At 38.8% G+C, this 26,229-nt stretch overlaps 1 protein-coding gene across 9 annotated transcripts in view; it reads left to right on the forward strand.

Moving 5' to 3' along the window:
• The window catches only part of MAST2 (microtubule associated serine/threonine kinase 2), a 137,958-nt gene that overhangs the window by 67,906 nt on the left and 43,823 nt on the right, over positions 1-26,229 (forward strand). The window contains exons 1-2 of one of the 9 annotated variants that reach the window (XM_084874483.1): positions 2,905-3,182; positions 5,990-6,184. The exons of 5 other annotated variants lie outside the window; for them this stretch is intronic. In XM_084874483.1, the coding sequence (XP_084730609.1) occupies positions 3,133-3,182; positions 5,990-6,184 (245 nt within the window). In that variant the 5' untranslated portion in view covers positions 2,905-3,132. Of the gene's footprint in view, positions 1-2,904; positions 3,183-5,989; positions 6,185-26,229 lie in introns of those variants that run through there. 3 more of the 9 variants (XM_084874481.1, XM_084874482.1, XM_084874484.1) reach the window with 3 other exon arrangements.

The raw sequence follows: 26,229 nt of genomic DNA on the forward strand, positions 1-26,229 counted from the left end.
GTGATCTGTTATAGATTCTGAGCTAAATTATCAAATCTTTAGAACCATTAATTGGAACAGAAATAATGTAAATGGATGTTTAGCTGTACATGGAAACAATACTCATATTAGCCAAGAAATCTATTACATTCATGTTAACCTGAGAGGAAGGATTTGACAGGTTAATTTGTCTTTTTTGCTTACTTCTAAGACTTTTCTTGAATACTTTATGATTTTAGATAGTGTTTTCTTTGACATTGCACTTTTACAATTCATAAATAGCAATCTGACATGATTGCTTTTTAAAAAAGCACATATAAAGAAAGATGTGGACAAGAGTTTTCCTGGGTTTTGAACAGTATAGGTCACAAGAATGGGTTTTAGGGTTTCACTTTGCCAGTGCAGTACGCCAGATCACAAGTGACAGAGGCCACCCCTTATCCTTAATTAACTTATTTTTTTGTATTTGGGTTATTTTACAGCACCTCTAAAATGAGAAGCTCATGGCAGAGGCCTTTTCTTACCTGGCTTTAAGGGTGATAACACAATCGACAAATGGTTGCTTGAATGAATAAGAAGAGGTGGATGTTTTATTTTTCAGACTGTAAACTGTTGAGTGCTGTCACCAGGGAAATGTTAAACTTTCCTAGTGCTGACAAAGCCACGGGAATATTGGCACAGATGGGTTTTAATGACAGTAAATGTGAAGAAAGTGTGGATGTGTTAAACCTTGGGGAGTAAGAGTGATATCTTCCTTGGGTCAGATGAAGGTCATAAGACATGACTTTTTTTCTCTAAAAATCAAACAAATATTTTTTGACTTAAGCATTATTTAAGGAGCTCCATGCTCTCCTTCCTCTTCCAATTTATTATTGTGAAGCAGGCTAGAGAGAAAGCCAGGTGCTGTTTGTTGTCAGGGTCTTCTACTGAAAGGTATTATGTAACAAAGCAGTTTATAAAATTGGTTATAGAGATTACTTCGATTCATCACCTTAGCTGAAGACAGTATTTAAAAGGATATAATGGGAATAATAATAGCACTTATGTCATAGGGCTGTGATGATGACTACATGGGTATTACATGTAGAGTGTTTAGTAACTACTTATAAATGTTAGTTGCTGTTATTGTCGTTGTTAATATTTAGTAGCCTGGGGTTTGGTATCAGAGAACTGGAGAATACTGAGTAGAAACTTAGGGCTGTGCCTTAACGGTGCGACCTTAGCTTGGGATGGGGATAAATCTCCACTGGCTAGTCTCTTAGTTGTGGGAATGTGGACTTTTGTGACCAACCCTGATATCATCACAAGACTTTCCCAGAGTGGTGCCAGGTTTCTGAGAGAGTATTTTCATTTTCATTAGGACTTGTAGAGAACAGGGGATTCTAAAATAGGAGCTGTGAGAGTTTAGTGATTGGGCTAGTACATGGAGAGGAACCGTGAGTATCTGTATCTACTAGGCAGAGTGAGTTTCTAGGGTAATTAGTGGCTTTCAAATTTTTTAGACTGACTATGACCCTTGATAACAAATGGACTTTACATTTTAACCCATCACATGTGTTTGCACTTGTATATTTATACATGTTTCAGTAATGTCACAAACACAAATTTCACAAATGATTTTTACCCTTACTGTGTGTGAAACACTCTGATATTTTTTTTTTCTATTCTATTTCATTCTGTCTATCTTTAAAGAAAATGTTGGTCCTGATTTCCTAAACTGTAAACTGTTGAGTGCTGTCACCAGGGAAATGTTAAGTTTTCCTAGTGACTCACTGAAGAGTTGTGATTGCAGTTGAAGAAGTGCTGGTTGGAGTATGAATTAATCCTTTGAATGTTACCCTAGAAAAACAATTTGATGTACTTTGTCATCTTGATGAATGAGAGGAGTCTGTCAGAATTGGCACGTGTTCTGGAGCAGGAGACCAAGACTTTTGCTTATTCTTTGGTTTCTTTCGCTGTCAGTGTTTATCTCTACAGTTTATTTGATCATTTGACTCTTCTCTTCATGCCAGGCTGTTTTTGTCAGATGGTTTCTTATGTGTTTGGGCTTATCTCCTCCTTTAGATTGAGAGCTAGCTCCTGGAGGGCAAGACATATAATAGCTAACAGTTCTCTAGCACTTCCTCTATCCAGACACTTTTCTATTTCATGTATATTTAATCTTCACCATAACCTTTATATCTTGTACCTTAATAAATTTCATTCTACAGATGTGGAAACTGAATCATGCAGAAATTAATTAGCTTATCCTTTGAGTTCTTTTGCAGCTTACCTCAATATCTTTTGTAATGTCTGCCATATAAATGATTTTATTAATAGTTACTGAATGAAATTAAACTAAATAGTTTCTGGGCTTATTTTCTTTAACTTTTCCTATGGCTTTTCTCACCACAAGGTTATTCAAGTGATTAGAGAGTAGTAGAAATTGAATAGAAAATGGCTCTGAATTCTGTAAAAAAAAAAAAAAAAAAAAGGGGGGGGGGGTTTTCTGAGTTTACTTAAATTGACCAAATTCAGAATCTGAATATTGACTATGCTTTAAGCCCTAACCTTAAGGCTGTGTCAATATTCCATAATAATGTTGCAGAAATTCTCTCATATCCTTAGCTCATTAACTAAATGATTTGGGATCCTTAATATGCTGTCTTCCAATCCCTTGCCCGCTGCAACAGCTGTTCTGGCCTGGCCCACGCCTCCTGAGTTAATAGTATTTCTGTCACAGGGTGAGTTTTCAAGTTGGTATGTACAGTTTCTGCCAGCGTGTTCTCTGCTGCCAGGCCTCAGGCTTGGCGGTTGCAGCTGATTTGTGGGGGAGGGAGTGTGGTGCTTGTTGCTGAGGAAGGACAGGGTGCTCTCTGGAGCTCTGATTTGTTACAGGCTGAGTGTGAATGATGTCAGGCAGATCAGAGGACGGACAGCTGATTCATTTGGGATCTGGAACTCCTCACTCTCACTGCTGCTTTCTGGGCTTTTAGGTCTTTGGGGGGAAAGTTCTGAATATTATGTTTTTGAAGAAAAGTGCTTTAATTTTTCTATTAAGTTTGGGAAGCCTTTGTAAGTTTCCTTTGGCGTATAGACTGCATACCCCTTGTGTGAGAAAACTTCCTGCCAAGACTCCAGTGTGAGAGGGCAAAAGCTTGAGTAGCCAGGAATATGATGAAACGGAGGAGAGAGAGACTGGGAGCACCATGCCTGCGGATTCAGTAAGGAGGCTGGGGTCTCTGAGTGGAAACTGGCAGTTAGGAAAATAACTAATGCCAACTAACAGTCCTTCATTTGCATGGGTAAAGACTCTGCTTTGGAGATGTCTGTCAGGAAGAGGGCTGAGCTGGCTTCATAAATTCAAGGTCAAAACAGTGGTCCCTGGCAGGGGCATATGGGGTTTCTAATTCTGAAAATTGAGTTGGATGTCATTTTAGGTAGTTGGGGAACTGGGTTAACAATGAAGATCGATTGTGTGGGTTTTTTTCCCTGACTTGAAAACAGATGTTTAAAGTTAGTGTCAAAGCTGCAGTACAAGCCCATGAATGTGAGAAACAATTAGAAACGAAAGCATCTCCTTCTTTGGCTAGAGAGGTTATTGTATTTCTGTCCCTGGCCTGTCAGCCCAGGACCTCAAATCTGCCTTTCTAGAACCAAGCCTGAGTCCTTTAGGGTATGACCTAAATTTTATTTCTACGTTGTGTAATATAGAAGGTATTTAGATGAGTATTTAAAAACTAGAGAGTGGAAGAAGCCTTTCCCCTCAGGATATCTTTTTTCGAGAGCTGCTCAGGCTTATTTAAAATGAGGAAGCTGAGTGACTTGATCAGGAAATTAGGGAATCAGTGACAGAAGTGTCCTAGAATCCATTCCACCTCAGTGGTCTGTCTTGAACTGCCTTTGCATAACTCGTAGAGCAGAAGGAGTGCACTTGTATTCCCCTGAATGTTGGTGCTTAGCCAGAGACAGCATGGCGTACTCAAATTGACAGACTTCTCCTGTGGGCTTCCTTGGGGTCATTACCCTTCTGTGTTAGTATATGCTCATTAATTGAATTAATGATTCTACTAGGACTTGGAAAATCAGATTTGTTTGAAGTATATAATTATAAGGATTGTCATACAGTTGACTCTTGAACAACATGGGTTTGACCTGCGCAAGTCTACTAATTTGTGCTTTTTTCCAATAAATACTGTAAATGTATTTTCTCTTCCTTAATAACATTTTCTTTTCTGTAGCTTACTTTATTGTTAGAATACTGTATATAATACATTTACAAAATGCAAGGCTTCCTTCTAATCAACAGTAGGTATGATAGTTATGTTTTTTGGGAGCCAAAGTTCTAGACAGATTTTTGACTGCACAAGGGGTCAGTGCCCTTAATCCCACATTGTTTAAGGGTCAACTGTACTTTTAAAGAAATGGTTTATTCCCATACTAAGACTAAAAAATTAAAGACTATGAAGAAGAAGCTTTATCAACTAAAGTGTCATTTGCAGTAAAGATGACTTGTTAGCAAAATTAAATTTTTTTTTTTTAAATTTAGTTTGTAGTTTAATAAAGCATAAGTGGTCAAAAACCATGTTTTCCAAATATTGGTAATCATTGTATCTTTTTTAGTGACTTTGAATTTAGGTTAGTAAAATTCTCCTTGAGGAGCTAGTAAATAGTTTATAAATCACTTTAACTTTTTTCCACACAATCCTTTTTAGACTCTATCCCCATGTATAATCATTTTTGCAGAGAGGTAATTAGGAACAAAATGAGGAGATTTGGTTTTGGCAGATTTTTTTATAATCCTAATTTTATATTCATCAAAATGGCTAAAGCCTCATTTTATGTGATAAGATTTAAGTCTCCAAATTTTTTAATAAGCAATCCTATTCAGTTTAACAAGAACTAAATGTCTTATATAGTCTAATTATAAATATATATTACACACACATATATATTAGGGAGCTTATTTTTAAAATAGTTCTTTAGAAAAATGGAAGTTCTTAGAAATTAATATTTTTACTTCTTATAATTTTTAAAAATATGTTGTTTATGGAGATTTGGGCATACCTGTAACTTTAAATAATTGTCAGCCCTCCGCTCTTCTATCTTATGTCCTCATACTGTATACTCATCTGAGCAATATGCTAAAGATAGCTAGAAGGATAGGGAGGTAAAGATTTCCTTTGAATATATATAATTAAACGCAAGTAGAATGTCACATATCTATATCCAAACAGTCAGCAATAACAATACAGGAAATTAACATTTTAAAACAGATTAGGTGCTTAGGTGATACTTAAGTTTGTTTGTAATCTTGGGAATAAAATGGTAGTTCAATATGGTTTTTGTGTAGAAAGCTACTATAGCAAATTAAATGCTGCAAATCTGTTAATAATTTGTCATCATCTTATGGCATATCTGTCAGTGATCAACAAAGGAAAAACCTATATTTACCATCGGTCTGTTTTCAGTCTAATGATCTTATTTACTTTATAGTTTTTATTAGCACTTAACACATCAAGATGGTTAGACTGTTTTTAGGGGGAAAATAACCCAGAAAACTAAACTTTAAGTAGAAGCAGATTTTATTATATGGAATTGTGACATTATTTGATATACTCAGGCAAAAGTTAGCTAAATAAGTTGGTGTTATTATAGATGTAATCTAGCAATTTATAAGCTATTGAGAATGTTTGACTTTTATGGTAGTATTTCTCTGAGAAGTTTTAGTCATTACACACAAAATATTCTAATGCTTGCTAATTGATGAATTATAGTAAATTTGCAATATTTTCCCAGAAGTAAATTCTAAAGATTGACTATCTAAAGCTGGAATTTTTGGTTTAAATTCTGTAGATTAAGTTTTAGTCTTAATGGTCATTCTATGCCAACATTGGTACTGACGTATGATATTTGAGAATGATTTTTGACTACTTACTTTTCTTAAGTCTTTTGCCTAAATTAACACACTTTTCTTTTTGGTTAAAAGTGATCACTGACCTTGTTTTTTTCTACTATGATACCTTGTCAGAATCTCTACTTTTTGCCGAGGATCTGAAGTAAACCAGCACATGTTTTCACCCTCATTGGCTCCAGCCCTATCGCTCATTAAAGTTCCATATAGTGCCGATTGTGCTCTGGCTGCTTCTCCTCTTGCTTTTTTCCTGAACCCACAAGCCCATAGCAACCCTGGCAGTCCTTGTTCCAGCCGCCCACTGCAGTGGAGGTAAGAAACCTGCTGTGGTGTGAATGTGAGCCTGGGTGATTGCCTCCCGCCTTACAGATAAAACCCAGACCTTTCTCCTTAATAATGGGGAGAAACTGAATAAAAGGAATTTCATCACAGATGTCTGCTCAAAATTTCAGCAGAATAGGATATTATAGTGGGATATCTATTAGTAGTTAAATGTATGCCCTTACTGATTGTGACAATGCTAGCGATCTCTAAAGGTTAAATAGTTCAAACACCATATTTTACACAACAGGAAATTTTTATTCCAAAGCAGATTAAGTGATTTGCTCAGATTGCTGTAAATAACTCTCTGCCCTTTTCTTTCTGCTTCTCTTTTCAAATATTAAACATTATTTGAGTATAGACTTTTAGGCATGGAGGAGAAAACAGTAAGCACAAAGAGATAAAATCTCTGCCCTCAGGGAGCTTATTCTAATGGAGGGAGACGAGTTAATGAGTAACTGTATAACAGATGGACATAAGTGATACTGAAAAAATACAGCAGGAGGAATTGTCATTTTATAAAAGATAGTCAAGGAGGTTCTCAATGGTAATTTGACATATGAGTAAAGACTTAAAAGAAGCCATGGAACCAGAATAGAGGTATCCTATATAATAAAGAAGGAATATGCTAATTGATCCTCATACCCTCACACAAGATGGCCACCCCCATGTGGTCAAAGATGGCCGCCCCCATGTGGTCAAAGATCGTCGGCAGGGGAGGGCAGTTGGGGGACAACTGGGTCTTCAGGGGAGGGAAGGCAATTGGCGGGGAGGGACCAGGCCTGCAGTGGAGGGCAGTTAGGGGTAACCAGGCCTGCAGGGGAGGGCAGTTGTGGGGGGACCAGGTCTGCAGGGGAGGACAGTTGAGGGGGGGTGTGGGCCAGCAGGGAAGGGTGGTTAGGGGTGATCAGGCTGGCAGGCAAGCGTGTGGTTGGGGGCCAACAGTCCCAGATTGTGAGCAGGATGTCTAACTGCTGGTTTAGGCCGGATCCTACAGGGATTGGACATCCCCTGAGGGATCCCAGATTGGAGAGGGTGCAGGCTGAGCTGAGGGACCTCCCCGCCCCCAAGTGCACGAATTTCATGCATCAGGCTTCTAGTATAAAAGAAGAGTGGTTCAGACACAGGCAAGAGGAAGTGCCAAAGACCTGATCTAAGAGCTTGCTTCATGTGCTTTTTGTGCAATAGAGTTTAGTGAAGCTGGTGTGGGATAAGTTAGGAAGTGGGAGGTGGGAAATGAGGTCTGAGTTGAATAGCGTGGAGCCAGATGAAGTAGAACTTTAAAGCCATTATATGGGATTTTTGTTTTTATGCTGAGTGAGATGAGAAGCCTTTGAAGGATATAAAACAGAAGTCATGATCTGACTTAGATCAGAAGGATCACTGGCTATAGATAGAAGACTGCTGGTATAATTTAGGTAAGAGGCAATGGTTGTTTGAACCCATGGTGGTGCAAATGGTAAGAAGTGGTCTGACTTGGGGATGTATTTTGAAGGTAGAATTGATAGGATTTGTTGATGGACAGGATGCAGAGTTTGAGAAAAAGATGAGGACTGAAGATTTGGGGATGAACAATTACAAAATTGGAATTATCATGAACTAAGACTTGGAAATTGCAAGTGATAGCTAATTAGACATTCAGTTAGACATATGTGAGCTCTGGGCTAAAAATACGTGATTAGAAAAAGAAAATAAATAGATTTATGAGGTCATACCAAGGACCAGTGAGTAATATTGATGGAGAATAAAGAAATATCAAAGGTTTAAGCCATGGCACAATCTGACTTTAAAATGTTGGGAATTGAGAAATTGCTCTTCAAAAAGGAGAAGAACCAACAGAGAGGTATGTTGGAAGTAGCCCTGACAGTGTGGCTCAGTTGGTTGGAGCATGTCCTTGCACCAAAAGGTTGCCAGTTCAATTCCCAGGCAGGGCACATGCCTCAGGTGTGGGTTCAATCCTGGTGAGGATTCATATGGAAAGCAACCAATAAATACTTTTCTCTCTTCTCTCTAAAATCAGTAAAAACAAATTCTCAGTTGAGGATTAAAAAAATTATTTGGAAATAGTTTGATGCTTTTAGGGAGTCCTTTTAGGTTTTGTTAGTGGGCCCAAAGCAGCATTTGAGGCTAATTTTTCTTTAATATTGAGGTAGTACTTTCCGAGTACTCTACCCAATGCCCGTGCAATGTGTGTTTTTTCCACTCAGGCTAGTGGGAACATGATCTATTCCTGGCCCTATGCGAGCTCTGGAGAGTGTACCACCTGCTAATTTTCTTGAATAGTTTCCTTACCCACATTCATGGATTGGTACTCAGCTGAAAACTTGAGAGGAACCCTTTGCTGAGCTCTCTCTGTACAGTTATCTCTCTGGTACTCTGTCTTCTAAATTCTAGCCACCTTAGCTTTCCCAAATTCTTAATTCTGTCTCCTCAACTTATGTAAACTGCTGGACTTTTTGGGGGTTACCCTCTTCCAGTATTGCTTCTTTGAATATTGTCCAGTAGTAAGCTGGGGCAATCTTTGGGTCAGTTTTAAGGCTTACTCCCTATGTTAACCATCTGTGCAATGTCTAAAAACTGTTGTTTCACATGTGTTTTTGTTTTTTGTTAATCCTCACCCTAGGATATTTTTTCCATTGACTTTTTTTTTTTTTTTTTTTTTTTTTTTTTTTAGAGCGTGTGGAAGGGAGTGGGGAGGGAAAGAGAGAGAGAGAAAAAACATTGTGAGAGCGACATAACAATTAGTTGTCTCCGGCATGCACTCTGATTGTGGCCGGGGAACAAACATGTAACCCAAGCATGTGCCCTTGACCAGGAACCAAACCCAAGACACTTCGGTGCATGGACCAACACTATCACTGAGCCACACCAGCAGGGCTGTTTTTGTTTTTGTAGTTTTGAAGTCACAAGGATAAACCTGGTCTCTGTTTCCCATCATGGCAGGTGGCAGAAATCCAATCTGCCTAATATTTTGAAATCATGCTTCTATCAGAAGTGAGGATTGCTTCATGAGATTTTTGGTCAACTGATTCACATGTTAGATAAACCTAGGAAAAGCAGGACAGACTCTGTTTCACCTTCTTCATCAAGAAATGAAACAAAAAAAGAAAAAGAATAGACATTTGCTGAGTAATTTTCTAACTGGTTTATTTGTGTTGAAATTAATCCTTAAAATACCCTGATATGGTGATAATACAGGTCCATTTTAGTGATTAAGTGAATAATTCAAGTAAATCTATTTTTTCAAGGAAGACACTGTGGTACAGAAAGGTTAAGGAAGTTTTTTATAAGCAATAGAAATTGTCATTCAACCCCATAGAATCTTACCCCAATATCTGTGGATTTAACCTCTCTGCTGTAATATTTCTGATGAAACATGTGCTGTTGTATTTTTAGTTAATAAATGAAAAATCTCTGAAGACTTAATAACTCTCAGGTACCATTTTCAGCACTTAAAATTTGTAGGTCATTTAATTCCCACACCAATTCTATGAGGTAGGTATTTTTATAATGTTGGTTTTGCAGATGAGAAAACAGAGAAATAGAGAGATTAAATAAATTACTCAAGATAACACAGCTGATAAGTGGCAGAACTGGGGCTAAAATCCAAGCAGTCTGACTTCAGATATCATATTCTTAACAACTATACTGTTCTGCTGCTCCATCTAATATACTCCTTTATGTGATATAGTATTTTCTGAACCTAAATAATTACACAACCTTGTCTTTTCCCAAGGTGACATATTCATAACATTTGTTAACTCTCTCTATACTAGGGCTGAGAATTAGTATTTCACAGTCCATTGTCACTTCTAGGCCATTCATTATATGTCTCCCTTTTAAATTTTTCTTCTTTTAGGCTTATAACACTCATTTTATCTTTTTTCCTGGCTCATTGCTGTCCTCCACTAACTTAATTTTTGTTTAGTATTCACATTCAGAGTCTAGGATAGAATTAGTGCTTAGTGAACATAATGATGTGTACATGTACCTATCATATATTGCTATTTTTAAGCAATTGAGCAAATGCAAGTGATAAGAAAAGGAAAAACAAATTCAGTAAATAATGTGAATAGTGAAGAACTAAAAATGAAAACTATTGGCTGTAGTGGATTTTACCTCTATTTGAAAATAGACAACTCAGGAGAGAGGAAAATAAGATCTACCCACACGCAGTGGCCATGTTTGGATGCCTTTTATTTCCAGGAGTATAATTCCTCCAAAAGTAGGAGAGTTTGCAGCAAGAAACCCTTTTAGTGTGATGTCTGTGTTGGAAGGTTTCTAGCTCTACCTTGACTTCCTATGATTAGCTTACAGAGGTAACTAAGGTTAAGCATGTTAAAAAGGGATTAAAACACAGACACAAAGAAGACAACCATTGAGAAGCTAGGGAGTGAGGCCGCAGAAGAAATGAACCCTGCAGACACCTTCTAGCCTCCAGAACTGCGAGGAAAAAATATCTGTCTGTAGTACTCTGTTATGGCAGCCTAGGAAACTAATACAGCTACTGAGGCTTTGGCTGCATTGCCCCAAAGGACTAGAACACAGTGTCCACTTGCATGGTAATTAGAACTAACCCTGCTCAGAATGTTAACCCTCTTTATTAACCGCACCTTAGTGATGTGCTCAGGACCTTACAAATTCTTGCCTATAATAATCTCTAGGACAGGCAGGAAACAGTTTTAAATGATGCCCACTGAACTCTGTATTATATTTCTGTTTGTTCCTTGATGAGAAGGAATACCGTAGGTGTGTTAACTAGGGCAGCGGTCACTGACCTAGAATGCCTTGATTCTAGCTCTTAAATGTCTTGGGTGGGTATTGTATTAGAAATACTGTTTTCCTCCTTTTGTATAGGGAAAACCTAGTTCTTTCCTACTACTCACACAGAATCTTTTACTTCTGATACTCTGGTCTCTAAATGTGTGGAGGTTTTACCCCACACTAAGCAATTCTCTGTGATACCACCTGGGTGTCCTTCAGTTTAGCTTGATTCTGATACTATCTATCTGGAGATAGCGGCAGATCCCACAGGTTAAGGGCCAAGTCCCACAGAAGTGCTGCCACCAGACTTCAGATCCATTCATTACATCTCCAGATTACCCACAACTTCTGTCTGATTTGGTTGCAAATCAGAGCTGCCTACAATCCCCTCTTCAGCTTCGATTAATTTACTAAGCAGTTCACAGAGAGCTCAGGGAAACACTTTCTTACATTTACCAGTTTATTCACAGATATGATAAAGGATACAAATGAATAGCCAGATGAAGTACATAGAGCAAAGTCTGGGAGGATCTGGAATGCAGGAACCCTGTCCCATTCAATGAGGGTGCTTCATCCTCCCATTATGGATATGTTCACCAACCCCAGACTTTGGGACTTTATGGAGACTTCTTCATGTAGGCATGACTACTTATTAACTCTCTCTGGAGGATAGGAGAGGAGTGCTGAAAATTCCCAGCTTCTAGTCATGCCTTGGTCTTTCGGGTGACCAGCCTCCATCTAAGAGCCATTAAAGAGTCTACTCAGAGTTACCTTAGTAGAATAAAGATGCTCCTAATGTTCTTTTTTTATACATATGTTTTTTAATTTATTTCAGAGAGCAAGGGGGAGGGATAGAGACACTGAAACATCAATGATAAGAGAGAATCATTGATCAGCTGCCTCCTGCACACATTCCACTGAGGACTGAGCCTGCAACGGGCATGGACACTCAATGCACAGGCCCTAGTGTTCTTATTACTTAGGAATTTACAAGGGTTTCAGGATCCCTGGGTCAGAAACTTGGTGTGTGTGTGTGTGTGTGTGTGTGTGTGTGTGTGTGTGTGTGTGTGTGTGTGTGTATTATTCACAGGGAATATATATAAACACTTGCTTACGTTTACCAGTTTATTAACAGATATGATAATGAATAGCCAGATGAAGAGGTACATAGGGCAAGCCTCCATAAAGTCTCAAGTGTTTCTCTGAGTTCTCTGTGAATAATATACATATTATTAAAGGCCCCGTGCACGAAATTCGTGCTCTCAGCCCAACCTGTGCCCTCTCGCAGTCCGGGAGCCCCGGGGGATTGACAGTTGGACATCCTTAGTGCTGTTGTGGAGGCGGGAGAGGCTTCTGCCACTACCGCTCTGCTCGCCAGTCGTGAGCCGGCTTCTGGCTGAGCAGCACCCTCCCTTTGGGAGCACACTGACCACCAGGGAGCAGTTCCTATATTGAGCATCTGCCCCCTGGTGGTCAGTGTGTGTCTTAGTGACTGGTTGTTCCACTGGTCAATTTGCGTATTAGCCTTTTATTATATGGGATATTTCTATTATCTCACAAGTATGATCAACCTTAAGCATAATGAATAAAATTTTGATTCAGGTTGCATTAGTAACCTCTAGCCATTAGTTAACTTACACATCTTTTTTTAAAAAAAATATTTTATTGATTTTTTATAGAGAGGGATAGAGAGCTAGAAACATCGGTGATGAGAGAAACATCGACCAGCTGCCTCCTGCACATCCCCTACTGGGGATGTGCCTGCAACCAATGTACATGCCCTTGACCAGAATCGAACCGGTTTCGGCAACTTACACATCTTCTAAGAATATGATTCATGCCTATTAATTGGCACTCAGAGATGAGTATTGCATTGTTGGCGTAACCCTCTTTGAGGGAGTGCTAGTTATGGACTGTGGTGTAACTGGTGTCCCTGAAGAGAGAAGAGGCAGTTATGTCTCTGGCTATTCACTGACCTAACTAGGTTTCCTGGGGATAGAAGTTTGGTATTGGCAACTTTCTGGGACATAGACTAGCTTAGGATTTGAATAACTTTTGATTTGCCATAGACTTCGTCAGACGTAAAGTAGGAAGATTTGCAGCAAGAAATCCTTTTTAGGAATTCCTTTCATACTGTGTCTAACAAAAAACTATTCAGTCTTTGCTTGAACATCTTCAGCAATGAGAAGTTATTATAGTTCACTGCTGAAGTTTGCCGTCTGTTCTAATTCGGCCCTCTTGTTTCTCCTGCTTCATGTGTGTGAGAGGCTTTCTGTAGATTTTTATGGCAAAGGACAGGCGTTCCTTTGGGCCTTCTCCTATTTTCCTCCATAGTTATTACACCACTAGAGGCCCAGTGCATAGATTTGTGCACCAGTGGGGTCCCTAAGCCTGCCCTGCACCCTTTCGCAATTCGGGACCCCTCAAAGGATGTCGGGAATACTGGTTTCGGCCCAGTCCCTGCAGGCCAGGCCAAGTGACCCCACCAGTGTATGAATCCATGCACCAGGCCTCTTGTATGCATATAAGCTCTTTGGTTAATCTTTCCCCATCATCCTCTCCCCCCCCCCTCCTCCCTTCCTCTGAGATTCATCAGTCTGTTCCATGTTTTCATGCCTGTGCATTGAGTGTCTGCCCCCTGGTGGTCAGTGTGCATCATAGCTACCAGTCGAATGGTTGAACAATTGCTTAGGCTTTTATATATATAGATTTTGCATTTCCACCAACAGTATAAGGGAATTTATATTTGCTCACAGTTTTGCCCATAGAATGTGTTATCAGCTTTTGAGTATTTGCCAATTTGGTAAGTAGAAATGGCTTTTATAACAAAGGATCTAATCCAGAATCATGTGTTACAAATATATATATATATATTTCAGAGAGGAAGGGAGAAAGATAGAAATCTCAATAAAGAGAGAGATCATTGATTGGCTGCCTCCTGCACTCCCCCTACTGGGGGAGGATGAAGCCCCCAACCCAGGTATGTGCCCTGGGCTGGAATCAAACCTGGAACCCTTTAGTTCCCAGGCAAATGCTCCATCCACTGAGCCAAACTGGCTAGGACATGTGTTACAATTTAATTGTTACTTCTTTTTATCTCCTTCAGTTTGGAACAATTCCGTAGTCTTTTCTCAACTTCCATGATCAGTTATTTGATAGGATGTCCTTCAATTTGGGTTTGTCTGCTATTTCCTCAGGATTAGATTCAGATTTCATGTTTTTGGGGAGGGAAAACTTGCTCTCTATCTTCTTAGGGGGCCTGTGAATTAAACTAACAAAGTACAGATTAACAAGAGAAAAAGCATATAATATTTATTAATATTTAGATGCATGGGAGTTCACAGAAAAAAAAGAAACTCAAAAAAGTGGTTCAACTTGGAAGCTTATACATCCTTTTAATGATAGAAAAAGAGTTTGGGCTTAAAGGGACAGTAAATTTTGGGGAAGTAACAGGAAATATTGGGGAGAACATAATGGAAGATAAGAGGTTTTTTAGTAAGATCTGCAAAGGTTATGCAAATGTATCTTAACTTTTCTTTTCCCGATGCAGAGAGAACCCTTTTCAAAGAGAAATTTGCCTGTTTTTAGGCAGTTAAAGGAAGGGTAGAGAACTCTTTCTACATCTGTTGATTCTTAGTTGCCTTCAGCTTAAAATAAATGCTTCTGTCAAAGTAGCATATTTTGGGATGGCATATTCTTATCCTCTTCAATGTCTTTGGTAGGAATATTAAAAAAGAATGGTGTGTTCTTCTTATGCTTGTGTCAGATGATCCAGGCTATTATCCCATTACTGTGAAATTAACCTTGATCACTTGATTAAGGTGTATCTTTTAGGTTTCCCTACTATAAAGTTAATCATTTCCCCTTTGTAATAAGTACTTTGAGGGAAAGCTCTTAAATTATGTAACTACCCCACACATCATCAAATTTTAACCCACTTTTTATGTTTCTTGGGTGTTTTTATAACATGCTGGTTGCCAAATGGTATTCTGCTAATCCCATCATTCTCTCTGTACTCACCAAATAGCATTGCACTGCAAGGAAAAGCTTCTTTCTGTTCACTTTTTTCACTTATTACATCAGCATGAACTCATTGGGCTCTTATTTTCATAATGGGTTATAATTAAAATTATTATATATTTTGACACTCAAATTGTACCATACTTTGTCATGCTGGCTTCTGTATCTTTTTTACAGTCTCCATCATTTTTGAGAACTTCCTAACTTTCTGGCCTGATAAAATGTTCCTGACTTACTTATTTGATAAAATGACCCTCCCTTGCCCAAGTCCTCAAATTAGCTATTTCTCCAAGGACCGTGGTTCCTTTTAATGGAAAGTGGTACTTAAGTACCAAGATATAAATGGTAGACATGATTGCTGATCTTTGGGTTCACTGTTTCCAGGAAATATACATTTTTTGTATATGTAACACATGTACTTTTTAAAATTTCTCTATATATTGAAGCCTATAAAGCTAACATTTTATACCTCTACTTTCAATTGGAATTCATTTTTATTTTTTCCATTTCCATATTTGTAACTTTCTTTGATAGTGAAAAACCTGACTCACATTATCCTCGATAAATTGACTTATTTGATCATTTCTTTCTGTATATAGCCAATCTCCTACAATCACTGACCTGCTGTGTATATGCCCTTCTCACCTTGCTGGGTCTCCAGTACCCCATGCCAAACTAATACCACTATTCTCTCGAAGCCGACACCTCAATCCCCATCAGTCTCTGACATCCCATGCCAGGTGCTTCCCCCTCTTCCCCCAACCACTTGACTGTCATAATTATCTAATGGCTTCTAGACTGAATTATTCAGCAGGGAAGAGGACGAGGGAGGATTTGTAAGCCCATTAAATACATCAGATGCAATTTCAGGGATCTGCATAATTTTAAAAAAATAACTTTACTGAGATATACTTTATATACTATAAATTTTACCAATTATTAATTATTCAATGACTTTTACTAATTTATAAAATTATGCAACCATCACTATAATAGAAATTTAGCACATTTCCATAATCCAAAATACATTTTCTTATGCTCATTTAAGTTAATCCCAGCTTTTCTCTCAGCCTGATCTGCTTTTTGGCTGTATAAATTTGCCGTTTCTGAACATTTCATATAATTTGGATCATGCACTTTGTAGCTTTTTGTTTCTGGCTTCCTTCATTTAGCATGATGTTTTTGAGGTTTATCCATGTTGTAGCACACCTCAGTAGTTCATTCCTTTTTATTGTTGAATAATATTTCATTGTTTGGATAGACCACATTTTGTTAGTCCATTCACCAGTTAATGGACATTTGTATTATTTTCAGTTTGGGTCTATTATGAGTAAATGTTGCTGTGAACATTTACATACATGTCATTGTGTGGACATAAGATTTTTTCTTTCTTTTGGGCAGAGTCCTAGGAATTGGATTGTGTTATATGGTAAGTTTGTGCCTAATTTTTAAAAGTTTACTTTTCTGTACTAGCTATATCATTTTATATTGCCACTAGAGGCCCAGTGCAGGAAATTCTTGCACGGGGTGTGTGTCCCTCAGCCCAGCCTGCACCCTCTCCAATCTGGGACATCCTTCTCACAATCCAGTTCTGCTGGCTCTCAACTGCTCATCTGCCTGCCTTCCTGATTGCCCCTAACCACTTCTGCCTGCCAGCCTGATCACCCACTAACCGCTCCCCTGCCAGCCTGATTGATGCCTAACTGTTCCCCTGCCAGCCTGTTTGCCCCTAACTGCCCTCCCCTGCAGGCCTCGTCACCCCTAACTGCCCTCCTTGCAGGCCTGGTCTCCCTTAACTGCTGTCCCCTGCAGGCCTGGGTCCTCCACAATTGCCCTTCCCTGCAGGCCCAGTAGCCCACAACTTCCCTCCTCTGCCGGCCTGGTCACCCTAACTGCCCTCCCTTGCAGGCTCGATTGCTCCCAACTGCCCTCCCTTGTAGGCCTGGTCCCTCCCAACTGCCCTCCCCTGCTGGCCATTTTGTGGTGGCCATCTTATGTCCATATGGGATCAGCCATCTTTGACCACATGGGGGCAGCCATCTTGTGTGTTGGAGTGATAGTCAATTTGCATATTACTCTTTTATTAAATAGGATAGAATCCTGGTGCATGGGTGGGGGCCAGCTGATTTGTCCTAAAGGTGTCCCAGATCAGGGTGGGAGTTCCATTGGGGCATGGGGCGGCCTGGGAGAAGGGCCTGTGGTGGTTTTCAGGCTGGCCATGCCCCGCAGCAACACAAGTAGAGGTCCTGGTATCTGGGATTTATTTATCTTCTATAATTGAAACTTCGTAGACTTGAGTAGAGGCCAAGGCAGGCCAGGGCTGTGAAAATTTGGCTTCCTCCATTGCTGGGGGCAACTCAGACCTCCTGCTCTCTCCAACTTCATGGCTGCTGCCATTTTTGTTGGGATTTATTTATCTTCAATAATTGAAACTTTGTAGTCTTGAGTGGAGGCCTGGGCCAGCCAGGATGTGTGGAAAGCTTGGCTTCCTCCATTGCCAGGGAAACCCAAGCCTCCTGCTCCCTCTGTGGCTGCAGCCATCGTGGCTGAGTTAATTTGTATACTTGCTCCTGATTAGCTGATGGGTGTCGCTTGTGAGTGTGTTGGGATGGTGGTTAATTTGCATATTGCTTTTTTATTAAATAGGATGATAATTTTTCTACATCCTCACAAACACTACATATTCTGTCTTCCTCATTATAACCATACTTTTGGGTTTGTAATGGCAGCTCATTGTAGTTTTTATTTGCATTTCCCTATTAATAATTTGAGTATCTTACCATGTCTGGTAGACTGTCTATTCAAATTTAAAAATAGATTCATTTATCTTATTGAGTTTTGGGTTTTTTACATATTCTAGATACAAGCCTTTTATCAGATACATAATTTGTGAATATTTTTTTCCCTCATCTGTGTTTTGTATTTTATTTTCCTGGAGTCTTTTGAACCAAAACAATTTTTTTATGGATCATGCTTTTGGTATTGTATTTAAGAACTATTTATTCTTAAAGGTATAAAATTTTTGTTTTCTTCTAGAAGTTTTATGTTTTTAGCTCTTAAATTTCTATCTATGGTCCATCTGAGTTAATTTTGTGTATGATGTGAGTTAAAGGTCAAAGATTTTTTTTTCTTTTTTTAAATATGACTATCCATTTGTTCCAGCATAATTTGTTTAAAACATTATCAGCTTGTTAGTTTCTATGAAAGAGCCCAATGGAATTTTGATAAGAATTGCTTTGAATTTATAGATCAGTTTGGGGCAGGTATTGTCACCTGGTTGATATTGAGCCTTCCAATCTATGAACATGGAATCTCTCTCTCCCTCTCTCTCTCTCTCTCTCTCTCTCTCTCTCTCTCTCTATATATATATATATATATATATATATAGTTCTTCTTTATCAATATTTTATAGTTTTCAGTGGACTAGTCTTACACTTCTTTTGTTAAATTTATTCCTAAGTATTTTATTTTTTCTAATGCTCTTGTGAATGGAATTATTTCCTTAATTTCATTTTTGGATTGTTTGTTACTACTATATAGAAATACAACGTGTGTGTGTGTGTGTGTGTGTGTGTGTGTGTGTGTGTATATATATATTTGTGTGTGTGTGTGTGTGTGTGTGTGTGTGTATCCTATGATTCATTCCAAGCTTGTTTATTAACAGTTTTATAAAGTTCCTTGAGATTTCCTACATATATGGTCATTTTGTTTATGAATAATAACTTCTTCCTTTCCCATTTGGATGCTATTATTATTATTATTATTATTATTATTATTATTATTAGAGGCCCAGTGCACATATTTGTGCACTGGTGGGGTTCAGCTGGCCTGCCTAATGGGGGCCATTGGGAGTGGGCTGGCTGGGGGGAGGGGCTGTGGTTGTTCAGTCATTCTGCCATTTGGTCAATTTGCATATTACCCTTTTATTCTATAGGATTATTATTAATATTATTGCTGCACTGGCAAGAAGCTCTAGTACAATGTTGAATAGAAATTGCAAAAGCAGAAATTCTTGTATTGTTTCCTCTTAGGGAGAAAAGTATCCAGTCTTTCACCATTAAAATGTTAGATGTGGGATTTTCATAGGTTGAGGATGTTAACTATTCCTAGTTTGTTGAGAGACTTTATTATGAATGTGTGTTGGACTTTTGTTAAATGTGTTTTCTGCATATGATCATGTACATTTTTTCCCTTTATTTTATAAATCTGGTTATATATGTTTGTGTGCGTGTGTGTGTGTGTGTGTGTATGGATCTATAATTTTCTTTGGTTTTGAATCAAATTTATTCTAATGTCATAAAATACCTTAGGCAACTTTTATTCCTTTTTCCAGCACAACTTTATAAGACAAGGATTACTTGTTCCTTGAAATTTGTTAGTAACAATAACTAGCATTATTGTGGTAATAATAATTGTGATAATAGTAATTATTGTATTTTTCACCCTGCTCATTTGCAGTTAGTTAGCTTTCCTCTGTAAAACTACCTGGCTTGTGGTATGAGTGGCATGGAGATACATTATCCTATATAATAAACACCTAATATGCTAAGTGTCTGGTCATTCAGTTGTCCGTTCAACCAATCAAAGCTAAGGCTACTCAACCGCTTGCTATGATGTGCACTGACCACCAGGAGGCAGATGTTCTGACTGGTAGGTTAGCTTGCTGCTGGTTGATAGCTTTTGCAATTTCAGGTTGATCAGGACTAAGATGGGCCAGACATGCCCTGGAGCCCTCCTGCGTCTCTCCCCAGCCCCAATCATGCACCAGTGAGGTCCCTTGGCCTGGCATGTGCTCTCTCACAATCCAGGCTAAGGGACCTCCCCTTCGAATGCATGAATTTCATGCACCAGGCCTCTAGTAAATTTCATAATGGAAGGATATACACAATTCAGTGCAGGTGTATGGAAACTAATCTGTCCTGGAGAACACAATGGAGGTTCTAGAGAAGGAAACTCTTGAATTGAGAATTAACACCTAAATGCTCAAGGGGGTGGGTACTTAATGACATGGACGGTTTTGTAATGGGTGTAAAGTGTGTGGAGGCTGGATTTGTGGAGAGATGATGATGTATAGGACAGCTCAGCAGGGGCCACATCATGGAGGGTTTTGAATGACATTCTAATAACCAATTTAGATATTTATTTGGTAATGGCATTTATCAGAGGATTTTGGACAGACCATTGATATGATCATTTGATAATTTTCTTTTAACATATTACAACTTAGATTTGAAAAACGATTGTACCAATTAAAATGCAGAATAATTACTGCTATCATATTATTGCTTGCTACAAGTTTCTTCTCCCACCTGATTAAATGCTCTATACCAATCATCCCCTTCCTATTCACTTTACATATATGTAAGATACCACTTTTTAAATTTAATTTTTATTTTGTCAAAGTAATGTATGGACATAATTTCTAAATCAGTTATTTAAGGCTTTAATTATTAGAGAATAACTCTCCTACCATCCTTGATTTTTGCTTCTCAAAACTAGCCACCTTGATTTCTTTTTGTCTACTTTAATATCAACTTATTGTGACTTCAAAATTATTGTTCCTAATTAAATAATTGTATGCTATTATGATACTTGTTTTTGTTTTCCTGAATATAATAATTGCCTCACTTTTGCATTGCTTTATATTCTATATGGCATTCATTTTATTCATCTCAAAAATTTCCACCAGAACTGCAAAATGCTTCTCAGTGTATAACAGTAGATTTAACCATCTCTCTCTCCATTCCTCCCCCCCCCCCCCCGTTTCTCTCTCTCTCTCATACACGCCACACACACACACACACACACACACACACACACACACACACTACTTCTAGAACTCTCTTACCTTCTGCTTCAATTTGGGCTAGTTATTCTCTAGTCCTCTTGCATAGCTGTCATGGTATTCTCAGTTCCTCTCTCCACTGAGTTCCCCAGATCTTCTGCCTTCCTCTTAGCTTAACCCTTCATTTTGGTGGAGCACTGATTCTTAAAATCTCCTGTGCTACATACAAAACATTATTGCACCTCCCTTTAACCAGTAGCTCTCAAAGAAACTGGTCTGGAAGTATAACCTAGGATTAGGCTTATAATTTGGAACTTCCAAAGAAATCATGGGAACTAGAAAAGACAAACCAAATATACTACAGCTTCCCAAAACACTATGTAATCAGGAATAGCTTTATATTACTTCATTTTATCTAGGCTCATATTTGTGGAAGGCCTCTGAGCAGAAGTGTATTCCATTAAAAAACACAACTTTAGTCTCATTGGCCACTTTCCATTGATTACCAAGCGATTTACTTCATTAAGAATACATTTCAGGACTGTTCTCTCTTATTTATTAGTTATCCAAATAACAATAACTGTATATCAGGCATTGTCCTTGCCACTGGAAATTTAGACATGCTTAGAATACCCAGATTCTGAAGCAATGTTCACTCTAAGGCTTTTAAATTTCTCTCCCATCTCTATTACCAAGTCTATTCAGATAGAATTCTGGGAATGTGAGCATCAACTATAGTCACCAATGACAGAATTGTCTGGTTTTCTAGGTGGTGGGTGCATTTACTAAGGTGTGTGTGGGGGCAATTTTTTCTCATCTTTAGATTGAGGATGGGGACATGCTGCTGCTGCCCTGTTAGAGAGATTTCCCACTATATCACACGATTCCAGGGGAGGAGGAGATTGTACTGTTTTACATTGGGCCAATTTCCCCCTCCTCATGTCTTTTCCTTTAAAACTATTGATTTATTCCAAGCATTCTGGGGGTATTAAATCCATGGTGGTACCTTGGACATTGGCATTTAAGCTTTAGGCATATATATTGATATGTTTGTTTCTTTTTACTGTAAATTGTGTTTGTTGCAGGAGTATGCTGCTGAGACTTTTAGGTTTGTCTGTTATAATCTTAGGAGCCGGATCATGCTTTCCTTGCATTGTTGGTGGTCTTTTTTTGCTTTAACAGAGTGAAAGGATTCAGGATTGGCCAGTGTAGAGATAATCTTACCTCTTTAATTTATGTCTGGATTGAGATAGTTCTTTGCTGCACCTTGAATTAGAGTTGATGGTGGTGATGGCAGTCAAGATGATCATAACTAAAGAATTTGGTGAGAACATAGTCTTTGCTATAGCAGGTCTCCTCTCTAATATTTGTCGCTATATAAATGTTTTGCTCCAATCCCTATGGTAGCTTTTTTTCTTTTATTTTCTTTTCCCCAGTTTTATTGGGGTATAGCTGACATATAATATTGTGTAAGTTTTATGGTGTACTGATGTGATGGTTTAATACACATATTTATTGTGAAATGTTTATAACAATAAGGTTAGTTAACACATCGTTCATTTCACATAATTACCATTTTGTTATTGTTCTTGTACTTGCTATGGTGAGAACATTAAAGCTCTACTCTCATAGCAACTTTCAATTACTGCAAGTCCTCAAGTCACATTGTTTTATTGAAATGCTCTAGGAATTTAACTCTTGTTTTATATCAATTAACCTGTAGTAAATTGGTTTCATTATATGTCATTTTGCTTAAAGTCACAGATTCTATTGATGATGTTAAGTGAGGACTTACAATACAATATGGTATTGCTAACTATAATCACCATTCTCTATATTAGATCCCTGTCTAGGGTAGTACTTTTTGTTTTATAATATGTTTTGATTGATTTTAGAGAGGAAAGAAGAGGAAGAGAGAGATAGAAACATCAATGATGAGAAAGAATCATTGATCGTCTGACTCCTGCATGCCCCCTACTAGGGATCGAGCCCATGCAACCTGGGCATGTGTCTTGGCTGCAAATTGAACCCTGACATCCTGATTTATATCAACCATTGAACCACACTGGGTGGGCCTAGGGTAGTTTATTGTTTTTGTTTTCTTTTATTGTCTAAAGTTTTACTAGTACATATGTCTTCTTTTTCCCTGATTGACATCCCGCCCCCCTCTCCAGCCATTCCCACCCTGGGTAAGCCCCCACTGCCCCAGTGTCTGTGTTCATTGGTTATGCTAATATGCATGCATACAAGTCCTTTGGTTGCTCTCTAACCCCCACCCTCACCTTCCCTATCATTTGTCTCTGAATCTATTTTGTTCATCAAATTATGTTGATCATTATATCCTACATATGAGTGAGATCATGCAATATTTATCTTTCTCCAAATGGCTTATTTTCTCTTAGCATAATGCTCTCCAGTTCCATCCATGCTGTTGCAAGTGGTAAAAGTTCCTTCTTTTTTACAGTGGCATAGTATTCTATTGTGTAGATATACAATACCACAGCTTTTTAATCTACTCATCTGCTGATGGGCCCTTAGGTTGTTTCCAAATCTTAGCTATTGTAAATATGCACACCTATAAACATAGGGGTGCATATATCCTTTCTGATTGGTGTTTCTGGTTTCTTGGGATATAGTCCTAGAAGTGGGATTACTGGGTCAAATGGGAGTTCCATTTTTAACTTTTTGAGGAAACTCCATACTGTTTTCTACAGTGGCTGCACCTGTCTGCATTCCCAACAGCAGTGCATGAGGATTCCTTTTTCTCCACGTCCTCACCAGCACTTGTCATTTGTTGATTTGTTGATAATAGGGTAGTTCTTAATATCCTATTTGCCCATCATTTTTCTTCCCCCTGAAGATAGTGAGATTATACAAAATGTCCCTGTTTTCCTGGGTACTTGCCTTTTGAATCATCATTACAATGAAGCTCCACATTAAAGTCCTAGGGCAAAGAGAATATAAGTTCCATTAGGCTTTCAAAAAAATATTAGTATCTCATTGTGTCTTAGGGCAAGCTACCTAGCCTCTCTGTGCTTCAGCTTCCTTTTCTGTACAAAGGGGATAATAATATACCAACCTCACAGAATGTGAGATAGTATATGTAATGCTTTAAACAGTGCCAGGGGACTCTTCCCCCTCCCTACTTGGGAGTCCATTCTGTGGGACTCTTCCCTCTCCCCACGTGGGAGTCTGTACTTGTTCTTCAATAAATCACCACCTTTGCTAAAAAATAAAAATAAAAAATAAATAGCTGAAACCGGATTGGCTCAGTGGATAGAGCGTCGGTCTGCGGACTGAAAGGACCCAGGTTCAATTCTGGTCAAGGGCATGTGCATAGGTTGCAAGCACATCCCCAGTAGGGGTTGTGCAGGAGGCAGCTGGTCGATGTTTCTCTCATCATCGATGTTTCTAACTCTCTATCCCTCTCCCTTCCTCTCTGTAAAAAAATCAATAAAATATATTAAAACAACAACAACAAAAATAGTGCCCAGTTAGCTACTTGATTATGGTTTTAAATGCTTAGCTAAATTCAGTAGACTGTGAGGAAAATCCCAAGGAACCTAAATCTAAGAGATAAAAAAACACCTAACCTGTGGAGATCAGTGTTAAAACTTTCAAGGAAAATGGCCAGGGGAGGATGTGTACTAGTCTTGATATCCATGACAGGGAAAAGGGGATAAATAAAGCCTTGGACTTGTCTCAGGTAGAGATACCATCCCCTAAGTTAGTGTAGAATTGAGACCCACATAAAATTAGGACCCTTAAAGGGCTTTACCCTCAGAGAAGGAATGGACTAGGGAAATAGTTTACCTACTGAATGAAAAGAAGTTTTTTAATCTCATCTGGGTTTTAAGTAAGTTTCTTAGTAATTAAAAAAAAAAAAAATGCCTACCTATGGGGATGATCACTTTCGTAAGTAATATAAATGTCTAATCCTATGTTGTACACCAGAAACTAATATAATATTTTATGTCATCTGTAACTGAAAAAATAAAAATAAAAAGGAGATATTTGCATACAAAAGGAAGTAAGTCTCCCTTGAGAATTTTTAACTCTAGGCCTTTAACTGAATTTGAAGACTAGAGTTTATACTGTTGATGTGGTCTAGGAGCTGTTCTGAGCTGGTAATAACCCTGACACATCTGACAGAAGCAAATTCAAAATTTATTTTATTTTATTTATTTATAATATATTTTATTGATTTTTTACAGAGAGGAAGAGAGAGTGATAGTTAGAAACACCCAGTGGGGGGTGTTCAGGAGACAGCTGATCGATGTTTCTCTCTCATCGATGTTTATAACTCTCTATCCCTCTCCCTCTCTGTAAAAAAATCAATAAAATATATTAAATAAAAAAAAAAGGAAGTAGAGAACCCTCAAGAATCCACAAAAGCTGAAAGAGTTATAATAAATGAGTTTAGCAAGGGAGTTCGCCCAAGAAAATGCAAATGCACAATACCTATAGCAGCAACAGTTATAGTATCCCCAAAACAGAAACATCCAAATACCCATCAATTGATAACTGGATAAACCAAATATGGTATATTTACGTAATAGGACATCCTATCTAATAAAAGATTAATATGCAAATTGACCATCACTCCAACACACGAGATGGCTGCCCCCATGTAGACACAAGATGGCCACCACAAGTTGGCCAGCAGGGGAGGGCAGTTGGGAGGGACCAGGCCTGCAAGGGAGGGCAGTTGGGGGTGATCAAGCCTGCAGGGGAGGGCAGTTAGGTGTGACTAGGCTGGAAGAGGAGGGAAGTTGGGAGCAATTGGGCCTGCAGGGAAGGGCAGTTGGGGAGGACCCAGGCCTGCAAGGAAGGGCAGTTAGAGGTGATCAGGCCTGCAGGGGAAGGCTGTTAGGGGCAAACAGGCTGGCAGGGGAGCAGTTAGGCATTAATCAGGCTGGCAGGGGAGTGGTTAGGGGTGATCAGGCTGGCAGGCAGAAGTGGTTAGGGGAAATCAGGAAGGCAGGCAGACGAGCGGTTGGGAGCCAGCAGTCCTGGATTGTGAGAGGGATGTCCCAGATTGGAGAGGGTTCAGGCTGGGCTGAGGTACACACACCCTCATGCATGAATTTTGTGCACCTTGCCTCTAGTTAGCCATAAAAAGAAATAAAATACTGACAAATAGTATAACATAGATGAGTTTTGAAAATACCCTATATAATAAAAGCATAATGTGCAAACCAACTGAATGATGGAATGAACGGGAGTGGTCCCCCAGGCCAGCCAAGGCATGTGCCAGTGGGCAGAGGGAAGGATCAGTAATGGGAGACAGTGAGTGGCCTTGGAGGGAAAATGGCGGGGAGGGGCCAGCCTCCCAGACTTCGAGAGGGTGCAGGCTGGGCTGAGGGGACCCCCAGAGTGCATGAATTTTCATGCACCGGGCCTCTAGTGTTAAATTTAAAAAGCCAGACACAAAAGTCCACATATAAATGTATCAATCAGTTTACAT

Source organism: Pipistrellus hanaki (genome assembly GCF_964339955.1).
Source record: "Pipistrellus hanaki genome assembly, chromosome: 2".
NCBI classification, from domain to species: Eukaryota; Metazoa; Chordata; class Mammalia; order Chiroptera; family Vespertilionidae; genus Pipistrellus; species Pipistrellus hanaki.